Below are 14,877 nucleotides of genomic sequence, written 5' to 3' on the forward strand. Positions count from 1 at the left end.
GGCACCCTAATCCCACTTTAGTAATGTACAATTGTCACTCACTCTGTAGTGCCACCTGGTGGCACAGAAGCTCTAAAGTTCCACATAGGATAGAAGGCAGAAGATTTGTTTATTTGTCACATCACAACAGGCATACAGGCATACAAAAGCAATCATGAAATGGTTGACAGAAATGATCTGTGTTCAATGGAGTACTGCTGAGTATTTGAGTTTAAAAGTCTCATAGCATAGGATGCAGCCCAAGCTCTAAGAACAGCTCTTTCCCCCCTCCAGTACATATTTGTACTGATTTGGTACTACCTTATAGTATTCCCTTGACAGAGACTGCTCAAGCTTATTATTGCTATACATTTGTGTGTGTGTGTGTGTTTGTGCATGGAACTGTGTGTGTGTGTGTGTATGACATCATTGTAGTCATACCTGATGTACACTGAACAAAATTATAAACGCAACCCTTTTGTTTTTGCCCCCATTCATCATGAGCTGAACTCAAATATAAGACTTTCTCATTCACCTGTGAGGTGAATGGATTATGTCGGCAAAGGAGTGCTCACTAACGCAGATTTTGACAGATTTGTGAACAATATTTGACAGAAATAGACCTTTTGTGTACATAGAGAAAGTCTTACATCTTTGAGTTCAGCTCATGATGAATGGGGCAAAAACAAAAGTGTTGTGTTTATAATTTTGTTCAGTGTATGAAATCATTGACAAAATATGAAGAACATACATAACACACAGAAACTTCACTGTCCTTACTTCCTGGTAAGAGAAGAGTGGTAGTGAGGAGCAGGACTGGGAAAGAAGTTAAATGATACAGTAAAATACCAAAACACAAAGTGGGCTAAGCAGAGGCTAACTGAAACACAGTGGGCAATGGCACTTATAGATGTGAATTCCTTCCTATGCCTTTCAATCCTTGTCACTGAGATGGCTGCAGACAGACATGTGCTACTTCAGTGACACTAGGTGTTGCCTGCCACTTTGTTTCACCTGCCAGGAATGAGCTTCACCAGGTAGGGTGTGATGCATGTGAGAACAAGTACACACACAAAGTCTGTGAAGTCAGAAAGCAATCACAGTTATAAAAAACAAACACCTCTTCAAAACCGTAAAAGTGGTTAATCATATTAAACATATTTTATTGTTCATTTGGCTTTTATTTCACCATATGTTGACTTTTGACAGTTTTTGTGTATCTCGCATGTTCTTCATTTTTATGGCATGTATTTATACACATCACATACAAATATATTTAGGGACTTTAATACATAGAATATGTAAAATATATATTAAAGAGGTGGTATTATGCTTTTTGGCCTTTCCCCTCTCCTTTATTGAGTTATATATCTTTTTGTGCATGTAATAGGTTTGCAAAGTGAACAAGCCCAAAGGGAGTTCCCATCTCCCACAGAAAACTCAGCTCAGAACCGCTTGAAAACAGCTCGTTTGTAGTCCAGCCCTTCACTTCCTTTACTTGTGACGTCACAATGAAAACACGTCATAAAGCTTGCCAAGCGGCTAGCGGGGTCAGGCACGCCCTCAAACCAAGCTAGTCTGAGCGGAGGCCCTTTGCCCACTCGCCTTGGTTTGGTTTTCCATTGTAGAAAAGCTGTACCTGCTTCCAGGTACTTTTTTTTCGTATCACCTCACCTCCGTCGAAGTTCCAGACGAGCTGAGGGAAACTAAAATGTAACGTGAAAACACGACAGACTGCTGATTGGTCAGTGAGAACATTCACTATTCACTGCATCATCATTGCTGCACCAGACAGGCCAGCAACAGAAAGTTTTACAGTTTTATCACTAAATCCACTTCTGAGAAGTTTTGAGGTGAGAAATCAGCTGTGTAGATTTCGAATATTGACAGTTTTACCAGAAGCGATGGCGAAACAAAAATGCTTGAATATTGTCGGAGTTGAGGAGCTCCGCACGTGGCTGCGGGGGAAGCCTGTGCCAACCCGCGGGAGGAGCGTGTGAGGCCGGCCAGCCGCCCGCTCACAGAGCCCTCTGCTCCCGCCGTCACACAGACCGCTGCAGCAACAACAGAGGAAAACACAGCTGGAAGGTTTTCATACCGCTTATCTGTCTTTACATTCTGAGTAATGTTGAAACGTTTTAACCGTAGATATATTTTAAAAGCTGGTGTGTGTGTGTCGCATTGAACATTACGTCGCGGCAATTGTGTGTGGCGTTGCTATGACAACAAGCTACGTACCATCTCTGGGTACTGTCTGCAACGGAAAACGGAGCAGGGCCGAGTAACACCGGCAACAGTTCAACGTTTCGTCCTGATGGTAAGATGTGGAACAATGATGCTGTGGACTCGAGTAACTTACATCATCTGCTAGGTTACGGTCTCAGTCTGAAGCGGCTTTGATTTGGATCACACTACCTTGTTTCTTACGACCCGCCCTTCTCTGCTTCTGATTGGCCAGTAGTCCTTACCTGGGAACTGTGCTTGTGCAACTCCCAACAAAGATTTTGTACAAGTAAGATGCATCACTCTGTAGCTCAAGAGCGGAGCGTACAACACAGGGTGAAAAGAGGAACTGCAGCAATGTGCAGTATGAGGAAAAATATGGTGTTTTTTGAAAATTAAACCATGTAAACCTGTTCTGGTACAACCCCTAATTAAGATTTTGAACCTGAAAATTAGCATAATACCACCTCTTTAAATAAAACTGGCCACAGGCAAAATACCCAACATTGTATGTTTACTTAATAAAATTTCATACATTTTATGTAGGCCATTACACAAGGAAGCCTTTATACCTTTGTAAATCTCCAGCGACACTTAATGACACTTACTGTCTTTGAACACACAGGAACAAGCAGCTTTGTTCTTTGAAGTGGCATAAGTATAGGATTAACAACTTTAAAATATCTCCTCATCCAACCAAATGTTTTTGGCTCCTACTTGTTTCAACCAATGAAACCTAACGAGAAATCTTGGCAATTAGCCAGATGAGCAGCCAGCGCAACAAACAATTAAACCATTGTCAGATCATAAATGTTTGTGTTTATTTGTTCACACTCATGCATGCAAGAAGGTGTTTGAACATGCAAAAAAATTAGTCAAGGCAGCAAATTGTTGAAGACAGTATAAAAGCCTTGATCCATGATCATTTTAGATTAACAGCATGTTTCTGTTCAGTGTGAAACCTGTGTCTGCATGTGGCAATAAACAAAGCAATACATTTGAAGAGTTATCTGGCCCATCTGAACCGATATCGCCCAATCATCGCCTGTAGGCCTGCATGTAATCATTAATGTCCACATGCTTATTCGTATTTACAATCACTGTGGGTCTGCAATCCCTGCATGCACTGGGAAGAAGACATACAAACACCCCAAGCAATTCACCAGTTCACCACAGTATCGGTTCGTTCTCTTGTATCGTATTCACACAAAAACTTACAACAAACACAAACACATACCAATTTTTACTTGTACCCTTACTTGTATATAATACATTATCTTATCCCTGACCTTTACCCTAACCATCAAAAACAAAATGCCTAACCCCAGCTCTAAGGGTTTTCGAGATCATTCTCTTTCCAGAAGCTACCAGGTTCCTATGTGGTCCTACAGCTGTTACCCCCCCCCCAACTGTCTCCATGCACACACAATCTTTTAAACCCCCCTCTCGCCACTTTGGCATCAGGCATTTGCTGGTGAGTTCTCAGCTGTCTGTGCCCTAAATAGACCTTATCAGGAGCAGACCACCTTTGAGGGGGTCACTCTCACAGAATTTATTGAATGGAAAATAACTGTTTTACTCATCAAGCTTTGGATAATTCAAAGATCCCAGAAGGACATTTGGTGCAACACAAGTAATCTTGGTTTATTGTGACTTTTGGTACAAAGCTGTTCTTTGGGGTTATGGTGTGCTTGGAGTGAACCCCTATGTGTAATGGATGGTCCATCTTGGCTCTGTCCCACCTCATTGAGATCCACTATAAATATATACTGAGGAGTGGGGGAAGATTACATAAGACAGAAAAAGTTTGTCACAAGCACTACGGACTGGAGGTCCAGACCATCTACGCAGAGCAAGACACACAACCCACCCTAAAGGTACTGTACCGTTGTTGTTTTTTAATTTGAGTGACATTCAGGGATGCAGAGGGTAGATAAACCATGCCTATCGGGGGACAGGAGGATGTGGTGTCTAGTGGGAAAGTGGCATTTGTTGCAAGGCTTTGACAGGGGTATGAGAACATGCCCAAATAAGGCCTGAGGGGAAGCCATTTAAAGTTAGAGCTAGCACATGCTTGGCCATTTGCTAAAGGAGACCCAGGTCAGCAGGATACTGATTAGTAAAAATGGTGAGAATAAAAACATTTCTAATGCTACACACTGTAGTTTTAAATAATGGCACTATGCTGATAACTATTCTCCAGGGTACTGTCCATTCTGTGCTGTACATCTATATGGATGAACTGCTTATATATTTCTAATTCTCTATATTGTTTGAAATGACAAAAAGTGTAAAACTGATCAAATTAAAAGTTAATGTTTAGTTTATTTGAAATTTTTGTTTGTATCCAGAATTTTTACGTGATTGAATGAAGGTTTAGTGGTTTTATTACAGTTAAAATACTGCAATTACCTTTGTGATGACACTGAAATTGTTAAATTGTGCTTTGGATGGTGAACTGTCAGACACAAGAAGTGATTAAACATAAGTGTTGAAGAACAGGTTGGAGATTTTATATGTCATTGCTGACATTCTCTTTTTCTATCAGATGGGAGACCCAATTCAGTTAAAAGACGACGGGAACAAATTCTTCCAGGCAGGAGATATCGACAAGGCCATTCAGTGCTACACTGAAGCCATCAAGGTGTGCAAGGACAAAAAAGTGCTTGCTGTCATTCACAGGAACAGATCTGCATGCTACCTAAAAAAGGTAAGCAGTTTGATAAAGCACAAAAACAAATATACACCGAATATATTATATTTGCAATTTTTAGTGGCAAATTTAGACGATGTTTATGTTTTTCATACAGGAAAACTATGCCAATGCAGCTTCTGATGCATCTAAAGGTAGAGTAATAAGAACTGACATTTAACCAATATTAATTACAAAATCAAACCAAACAATAGCAACAATGAAAAAAAAACATTAACCTAAACCGAAGGCCACAAGATCATTATGACTCTTTCTTTCCCTTATGTAGCAATTGATGTTGATGCAGCAGATATTAAAGCCTTGTACCGGCGTTGCCAAGCTCTGGAGAAGCTAGGAAAACTGGACATGGCTTTCAAAGATGTGCAGAGATGTGCCACCATCGAACCAAAGAACAAGACCTTCCTGGAGACTCTCCGCAGGCTGGGAGCAGAGATCCAGGCCAAGGTCAGCATTAAACAATAACAATACACTCCCACAGATAAGTGCATGCAGGAGAGTGCAAGACTACAATAATCACTTTATAAATGCTTTCAGCAACATAAAATCAACACTGCTACATGTATTCAACAGGGATCTTTTGGCTTAAAACTTTTGTTGTATCATTATAAATAAATGTATTTTGATACTAAGGTAAACTGACAGATAGACTTACACTGAACTACAAACAAAATGTATATGATTGGGAAATGTCAGCATCAGGAAATTATGAGTAAGTTTTGTTTTGATTCTCCCCAGCTCAAGACAACATTCTCCACAGATTCGAGGGTACAGAACATGTTTGATATTCTCCTTGATGACGAAATGGAAAAGGAAAAGAAGGAAAAGGTGGGTATTTTCTGTAATGTGAAGCAAAACCCCAGAGACACCTTCCTGTTTTTGTTGTTTGTTAGCATATGAATGAATAGAGTTATTGGTTTCACATCTGCAATTTTAACCCATTATGTCTAGGCTGCCAACAACCTGATTGTGCTGTCCAGAGAGGACGCTGGAGCAGAGAGAATCTTTCAGAACAACGGAGTGCCTCTGCTGCTCAACATGATAGAGACAGGCAAACCAGAGATGATTCTAGCTGCCGTTCGTACTTTGTCAGGAATGTGCACAGGACACAAAGCTCGGGTGAGCAATCTTGTAGAATATGAGTCAATACAAGGGAAAGTGAAAATCGAAGAGTTGTGGTTAGTGATGAAAACTGTGTCACTAAGGCAATGTGTAGCCTTTTCCAAACTCAACAAACTTTAAAAGTATAACATCTTATTTTTATTTATTTAAAAAGGACAGTGCATATTAATGGACTCCTTAGTTTTTCAGCAATGTAAATATGCCAAAATTAGCCCAAAGGCTATTTTACATGTCTAGCCCCCATGCAGGTCATCAAAGTACAAGGTAACACAGCTAAACATTAAATTAGATATATGATACAACACAATTTAAGAGTCACCACAATTTTCAACATCATATTGTAAAAGACACCACAGTTTTGTAGACAGGGTTGTGTAATTTAAACTGCTATTTATTGCAGTGAAGTGCTGCATCTAGTACTGTAAACACACACATATACATACAATACAACAGAGTCCGTTAGTGGTCACAAATTTGATGTGTCTTGAGCAATTGTTAGAGTTGGTTCTTAAAACTGGGGTAAAGTTGGAGATCCAGTAACTTGTTCCAGATCTCTGTCCCCTTAACTAACTTCCACCGATATGATGCCATTAGAAACAAGTTTCATTTTATTAGCATTTTTTTTCTTCATAAAATGTACTTAATGTATATTTCTTATCATTACTCCTGAACAGACCATGGCCATTATTCACATGGTGGGCGTTGATAAGATGTGCAGCATCATGGCCATTGACAATGAGGAGATCGCACTGGCAACCTGCAACCTCTTCCAGTGCATCAATGACTCCCTCACTGGTGGAGATAAGAGGGAATACGGGAAAGAAGAGGCCTTGGTTTTGGGTGAGACAGAATCATCATCTGCATCTGTAACCAAAAGCAGATTTTATTATGGACACTTATTCCTTAAATTTTGATCTTCAACTAGTCTCTACAGGATCACAGATATTACCTATGCTGCTGTTGGTATTTTTTTCACAACTGATTGCGACATACAATCTTTTTTATAATCTGTCTGTCTGCAGATGCATCAAAAGACCTGAAAACCATTCTTCTCTCTCTGCTGGAGATGATTGCTAGTAAAAAGGTGTCTGGCCATGGCAGAGACCAGGCGCTGAACCTCCTCTGCAAGAATGTACCTCGCAAAGACAAGAAAGACCAAGACAATTCCAAGGCCCTCTTCACTATTGACCACGGTGAGCCTGACATCGGCATCTTGTCGCCTATTTTGTTTCTAGGTCATTGCTGCATTCAAGTCTTCTTGACATGAGGTATCTGTATATGCATATACATGTGTTTGTTCTTCAGGTCTAAAGAAGATCCTCAAGGTGTGTGGTCAGGTTCCCGAACTGCCAGATCAGCTGCCCTTAACAGACAATACACAGCTGATTGCCAGTGTGCTCCTCAACAAAATCTATGATGACCTCAAGTGTGACCCAGAGAGAGACAACTTCAAGGACATCTGTAATGAATATATCAAGTGCGTCTATGCAATGCAGATCATCCATTTACCAGTGTTGTGGCCAAGACTTTCTAAATAGAGGCCAAGCCAACAATACCTATTTCATCTCTTACGCTTTTTTCTTTTCCTTTTCAACAGATCTAAAATTGACCCCAATGACATGGACAAGACCATCCATGCTATCAACACCATCTCAGGGCTACTTCAGGGTCCCTTTGATGTCGGTAACGCCCTGGTTGGACATCAAGGCATAATGGAGATGATGGTTGCGCTGTGTGGCTCAGAACGTGAGGTGGACCAAATGGTTGCTGTGGAGGCGCTGATCCATTCCTCCTCAAAAATGAGCCGTGCCAGCTTCATCATCACCAATGGTGTGTCCCTGCTTAAGGACATCTACAAGAAGACCAAGAACGAGAGGATTAAGATACGTGCGCTAGTGGTGAGTGTGACTAGGAAATAATAGAATAGAGTAGAAATTTATTATTCAAACACAGGTCTAAAATACAGTAAAGACAAAACTACACAACTGCTAGATTTTGTCTGTGTGTGTTTGCATGTCCATGTCCCCTCTAGGGTCTCTGTAAACTGGGTTCAGCTGGAGGTGATGATTACAGTTTAAGGCAGTTTGCTGAGGGCTCCACAGAGAAGCTGGCCAAGCAGTGCAGAAAGTGAGTACTCACGCAGAGATTGATAATGTGACTGTGCTTTGATTGATTGATTGAACTTCTTTATTGATTGTTATATGAAAGTGGCGGTTCTAGCAAGAAATGCCCCAACTACAAAAAACATCAAAAGGATAAAAACGCAATAAAGGCTTATTTCCATTCCAAATCCAAAACCTAATTAGTTATGATCTGATTTGATGCAAAATGGTGTACAGATATAATTCCTTACAATGGTATACAGTACCAGAATGGCACTGTACCATGCACCTCTACTTCACGTCATCACTAAATACACTTTCTGTTAAATATTCCCTTTTTTACTCTTTTAGGTGGCTCTGCAATCCCCAAATTGATACCAAAACAAGGAAGTGGGCTATAGAGGGTCTTGCTTATCTGACAAATGATGCTGATGTGAAAGATGACTTTGTTGAGGATGAGCTTGCCATGAAAGCCATGTTTGAACTGGCTAAGGTATGACAATAACAGACAGAAAGAAACATACAGACAGTATATCTGATTAGACATTAGAAATAACCTCTCTCCTTTCTCTGTGTTTTTAGTCCAAGGATAAGACAGTTTTGTATGCAGTAGCTTGCACCCTGGTTAATTGCACCAACTGCTATGAGAAAAAGGAAATTATACCTGAGCTGGTTCAACTGGCCAAGTTCTCAAAACAACATGTTCCTGAGCAGCACCCCAAGGTAAAAATAGAGATGAAAGGGAACTATTATGCAGACCACAATATATGAATTGACGTAGGTACAACAGGAAATGTAACGCATTTGCAGTTTATACACACGTCATATACTTTCTTTTCTCAGGACAAGAAGGACTTTATTGAGAAGAGAGTGAAAAGGCTGCTTAAAGCTGGAGTCACATCAGCTCTTGCTGTCATGGTCAAAGCAGACAACTCCATATTGACAGACCAGACCAAGGAAATGCTGTCAAGGTGAGAGAGAAGAGGAAGCATCTCATAGCAAAGTCATTATGAGACTTTTTAATTGTCTTCAAATTGCCCCCCAAAACACCCGACTCATCCCTGCTTTGATACACTGCATTAGTCATTCCTCACAGACAATGACTTAAATTTACATTTAGGGAAGAGGGAATCCAAGCTAAAACACTTTACTGAGTACATCCAATTTCTTGTTCATTCCTCCTTAAATTTCTAACATTGCTTAGACATATATGATTGTTGAATCACTTTTCTAAATAGAATGCATGCACATCCAAACCAAAAGAGGGCACATGTTTATTTATTATGCACTTTTTTATTGTGACAAAGTGCAATAAATACTTGGACACTGGAGCCCTGTAGTGTGCTGGCAGTTTTACAAATCTATTTTCAATCTTTTATCTTTAGGGTTTTCTTGGCATTGTCAGAGGATCCCAGAGATCGTGGTACTATTGTTGCCCAAGGAGGGGGAAAGGTGCGTGATAGCTTTGGAAATCAATGTATGAGTGAATCATTAAACATCTTTATGAAGTCACAATGAAATGAAAGGACAAACATTAACTGTAAAAAAAAAGGTTGCAAAACATGCCCAGTTGTTCACTACTGTTCTTCTGGCTGTGCCCTCAGGCTTTGATACCACTTGCTCTGGAAGGGACAGATGCCGGGAAGGTGAAGGCCGGCCACGCCCTTGCCAAGATTGCAGCTATTTCCAACCCAGAAATCGCCTTCCCTGGTGAGAGGGTAAGCCATGCAACAGTATTTATTTGTTTATTTCTATGATTCTTTGATTCTTGAGATGATAATGAAGGAAGAGGAATGGTAATTTTCTTCCTAATCTCCCCATGACACACTTTTGACATTGCCTCCCTTTGCCTATATTTCTTTGTCTTTATATGCTGGGAGTTAATGGACAATGTATTAAGTGCTGTGTTAGTCTTGTTGGTTCTGTGAGTGGTATCTTGTTAGTTCCTCTTTTGCAGAATTTAGTATGCATCTCAAAGGACTATTGAAAATTCACTTCTCTGTCTTGGTTGACAGGTGTATGAGGTGGTGCGGCCTTTAGTTAATCTACTTAGCACAGACAGAGATGGAACGCAGAACTATGAAGCTCTGAGAGGCCTCACCAACTTGGCTGGTTACAGTGAAAAATTAAGGTAACATTTTTCAAGACAACATAATATTATGATCGCAGTGGTGCTTAATAGCTCATTTACTACTAGTGACTTTACAGCTGCTTGCTTTTTTGGTAAGGTTTTGCCTCATTGTTGTTTTTCACCTTTACCATCATCTGTTTTGTAGAGTAAAGATCGTGAAAGAGAAAGCTCTACCAGAGATTGAGAACTACATGTTTGAGGAGAATGACCAGATCAGACAGGCTGCCACTGAATGCATGTGCAATCTTGTTACATGTAAAGAGGTGAGAACAGACAAGCAGTTAAAATCTCACGTAACAAACGGATGCCGCATAGTCAACATGTGTTTTCCAACAGGTGTGAAAATTAAATGTAAAATATATAATTACATAAAACTGTATGTTTTAGGTCCAAGATCGTTACCTCCAAGATGGCAATGATAAGTTGAAGCTGCTGGTGCTGCTATGTGGAGAGGATGATGAGAAACTTCAGTTAGCTGCAGCTGGAGCTCTGGCCATGCTCACTGCTTCTCAGAAGAAGCTCTGCACCAAACTGACCCTGGTGGTATGTACAGCAGCATTCAGTAGTGTTTTTACTGTAGAAGATTAATTAATCAGGGAGCATGTGTCCGAGTTGAATTTGATGCCAGAGGGAAAAAATAAGCTATAGCTGCCTGGTTCTTGTATTTGGGACATACATACATAGCAATATCTATGTTTGTTGCAAGATATGCATTGTGTAGACAAAATGCACCTTGGTGTGTCATGTGTCACTCTTTGTGCCACTGAATGCATTTCACATTTTAGTTAATACATTTGTAATAAAAAAGAGAGTTAAATTTGGAATAACTATGAGATTACAAACTCATTATGGTACTAATAATTACTAGCATATTTTCATTACCATCCCTGCCTTGTAATGCCACACATTTGTCAATTTGAAGCCCAAGCTGAGATACATTAGTATTAGTATTACTCAGAGGACTTTGTTTTACACCCTGAATGATCATGTGTAAAACAGAGGAGATTCCCTTAAAATGAAAGAATAAGTGCCGAATTATACACACACCAACTTACTTAACCACTCATTTTAAGACACAGAAAAGCAACATGTGACATTTTTGATTCATCATTCACACATTTTACCAGAGTTTTACTGAGTGAGTGATTGCTCTCTCCCAACAGACCACCCAGTGGCTAGAGATCCTGCAGAGAATGTGTCTCCACACTAACCCTAAGATACAGCACCGTGCCCTTGTGATTATCTACAACATGCTCGACTCAGACAACAGTGAGCTGGGCAAGAAGCTGATTGAGAGTGAGATGCTGGAAATCCTCTCAGTGATTGGCAAGGCGGAGGACAATCCCAAGAGGCAGGAGGGTATCGATGTATCACGAATGTGCCTGGTCAAAGCGATGGAACTTGGTCTCATCAAACCCTTCTCCAGCCCTTCTTAAAATGCTGGCAACAAGAAAAACAACAGCAACGGACATTCTTTTTATTCCCTCTTTTAAATACAGACTTTTTTTTTGCTAATGATTTTTCCACATCAAAGATATTAAAGGATTCCTAAATCTCTAAAGACAATCTCTCACAATATAAATATAAATCAGTGTTGTTGTATAAAATCTATTATTTCTGTTTGTGCTGAACTGTGTCTGGTACAACTTGTCATGCCAGACAACAAGGGAAAAAAACACAGTAAGAGGAAGCAGCAGGATGACGTCATTGGCTGCACAGGTGATGTTCATTTTTCATGTGAACACAGTGAAAACTTCTCCTTACAGCGTCGAATTGTTTTTGTTTTCTGCTGTTACAAGTGATGATGTTCTTTCTTAGGAAAAGGTTCCATAAACTGAAATTTGACATTGCTTCAAGTCACTTCCTTCACAAGATGTGACATTTGAACTAAATGCAAAACACACAGAGCTCAAAACAATAACAAATTATTACTGTAATAAAGCTACTATTTTTGACATACACACACTTACTTCCATAACTTGCTTTACCCTTTGATACAATTTTGTTAAACTCAGTTTGCACCCAGATTTCTTAGACCAACCAACTGTAAATTTGATCATAATAATCCCTGGTAAGCCATTTCATATCTTATGTACATTATTTTTGAGTGGAGGGGTTTATAACGCAAAAGTCAATGCAGGGGTCTTGTGTTGCCTTAGAAATTGTGTCAGTTCATGCCATAACTCACATGCAACAGCTTTTCTGAATTATGTTTTTAGAAAATATCTGCCTTTTAAAAAAAAAGTAAATTACCACTGTTTTATTAAAGCCAAGGAACATTATCATTTCAAACTCCCTCGCCACCCGCCCACACACATTTCCTGCCATATTTTCCCTTCAAAGACTTTCTTTTCTTCTCTACTTTGGTGACATTCAAGTCATTCTCTACAAAGTTTGGGCCTGCTGAAGGCAACTCATTGGGAAATCTTCATGTCTTTTGCACATATTATAGCCACATATGCTCAGCTTGGAGAGATTTAAGTCAAAAATGCATGCTGGGATCTCAGGTGTTTGCTTAAAAATTGTATTGTGTTCATGCTATAATTCAGTTATTGTTTAAGTTTTAACTCCAAACTGCTTTGCAGAAAATTGATCCAGATCACTGATCCAGCCAGTTAGCCTCAGCCACATGTATGGGAATCAGACAGGAGGGTGGGGTGAAGGTGGAGTCTGCTACAAAAGGAAGGCTTCTCATGGCAATTTTGATTCAAACCCTTGTCTTTCTATGAAATGTATTCAAGTCACCTGCAGAAGGAACTCACTGGGACACAATCATCAGCGTGTCATCTAAGGGATGCACATGCAGCTTTTATCCTGTGTCATCACTATCTAACTTCTGGAACATGTAAACATAACATGAAAAACACAAAAACATATAGTGAAGCAATTTACAATCCCCAGGTACCCAGAGAGTCCTAAAAGTTACATGACTATGTTTGTAGATGGTAATTATGGAATGGGAAGACAAATGACTCATGCGACCATGTAAAGGCTTAAGCAGACTTAAATACGGTATATCAGAATCAGAATCAGAAGAATAAGAAGGAGCTTTATTGCCAAGTAGTATTTTATACATACGAGGAATTTGCTGTGGTGATAAGGTGCTACACGTGGACAAACATACAGTCAACATAAATAAATGTAGAAATATATTAATATGGAATAGAAGAACAACGTTGCAGATATATACATGTGCGCTATTCTGGGTCTGTGTCGTGCAGAAGTAACACAACGGAAGAGAATATTGTGTACATATAAATATATAAACTGACAACATAAAAATATACAACAAAGATCAAAAATCAACAACAAATATGTGCGACATGCCAGGTCTGTGCCTGACACGAGATGAAACAGTATTTACATGTGCAGAGACATTTGTATCATTTGCAAGGTAGGGGACCCGGGCCTTGATAATGAGGCTAGTTGCAGGCGGGAAGAAACTGTTTTTGTGGCGAAAGGTTTTGGTCCTGATGGACCGCAGCCTCCTGCCAGAGGGGAGAGTCTGAAACAGTTTGTGTCCGGGTTGGGAGGAGTCAGCAGCAATCTTTCCTGCTCGCTTCAGAGTCCTCAAGGCGTACAGGTCCAGAAGAGAAGGAAGATTGCAGCCAATCACCTTCTCTGCAGAGCGAATGATGCACTGCAGCCTGCCCTTGTCCCTGGCAGTGGCAGCAGCGTACCAGGTGGTGATGGAGGAGGTGAGGATGGACTCAGTGATGGCAGTGTAGAAGTGCACCATCATTGTCTTTCGCAGGCTGAACTTCTTCAGCTGTCGCAGGAAGTACATCCTCTGCTGGGCCTTCTTGGTGAGGGAGGTGATGTTCAGCTTCCACTTGAGGTCCTGGGAGATGAAGGTGCCCAGGAAGTGGAAGGAGTCCACAGTGGTGACTGGGGAGTCACACAGGATGATGGGGGAGGGTGGGGCTGTGCTCTTTCTGAAGTCCACGACCATCTCAACGGTCTTCAGATCGTTGAGCTCCAGAATGTTCTGGCTGCATCAGGTCACCAGATGGTTGATCTCCCACCTGCGATGAGCCCAATGAGGGTGGTGTCATCCGCAAACTTCAGGAGCTTGACAGACTGGTGACTGGAGGTGCAGTTGCTGGTGTACAGGGATAAGAGAATGGGGGAAAGAACGCAGCCTTGAGGGGAACCGGTACTGATGGTCCTGGAATCGGCTTCACGTGCTGCTTCCTGTCCGTCAGGAAGTCAGTGATCCACCTGCAGGTGGAGTCAGGTACGTTCAGCTGAGAGAACTTGTCCTGCAGCAGGGCCGGGATGATGGTGTTAAAAGCAGAGCTGAAATCCACAAACAGGATCCTGGCGTAGGTTCCTGGGGAGTCCAAGTGCTGGATGATGTAGTGAAGGGCCATGTTTAATGCATCGTCTACAGACCTGTTGGCTCTGTAGGCGAACTGCAGGGGGTCCAGGAGTCAGTCTGTAATGGATTTTAGGTGGGACAACACAAGGCGTTCAAAGGACCTCATAACCATAGAGGTCAGAGCGACGGGTCTGTAGTCGTTTAGTCCAGTGGTCCCTGGTTTCTTGGGGACAGGGATGATAGTGGAGGCTTTGAAGCAGGCTGGCAAATGGCATGTCTCCAGTGAGGT

At 40.9% G+C, this 14,877-nt stretch overlaps 1 protein-coding gene across 2 annotated transcripts; it reads left to right on the plus strand.

Annotated features, from left to right (window-relative positions):
- The first annotated feature begins 3,893 nt into the window (after positions 1-3,893).
- On the plus strand, positions 3,894-11,828 carry unc45b (unc-45 myosin chaperone B). Of its 2 annotated transcripts, none has more exons than XM_038704716.1 (20): positions 3,894-4,079; positions 4,751-4,912; positions 5,013-5,049; positions 5,184-5,359; positions 5,651-5,740; positions 5,864-6,031; positions 6,709-6,874; positions 7,057-7,227; positions 7,340-7,511; positions 7,632-7,932; positions 8,067-8,161; positions 8,488-8,629; positions 8,719-8,859; positions 8,980-9,107; positions 9,522-9,588; positions 9,741-9,854; positions 10,152-10,267; positions 10,413-10,530; positions 10,655-10,810; positions 11,431-11,828. In XM_038704716.1, the coding sequence occupies exons 1-20, from the start codon at positions 3,909-3,911 to the stop codon at positions 11,701-11,703; spliced, it is 2,964 nt and encodes a 987-aa protein (XP_038560644.1). In that variant the 5' UTR covers positions 3,894-3,908; the 3' UTR covers positions 11,704-11,828. The 2 variants fall into 2 exon arrangements, with proteins under 2 accessions (XP_038560644.1, XP_038560645.1); XM_038704717.1 differs by lacking the exon at positions 3,894-4,079 and adding an exon at positions 4,205-4,330 and having other exon boundaries at positions 11,431-11,703.
- Positions 11,829-14,877: the final 3,049 nt, after the last annotated feature.

The sequence above is a fragment of the Micropterus salmoides genome, unplaced genomic scaffold (genome assembly GCF_014851395.1).
Source record: "Micropterus salmoides isolate LMB-PRFRI ecotype aquatic unplaced genomic scaffold, ASM1485139v1 Ms_hic_scaffold_7, whole genome shotgun sequence".
In the NCBI taxonomy this organism is placed as follows: domain Eukaryota; kingdom Metazoa; phylum Chordata; class Actinopteri; order Centrarchiformes; family Centrarchidae; genus Micropterus; species Micropterus salmoides.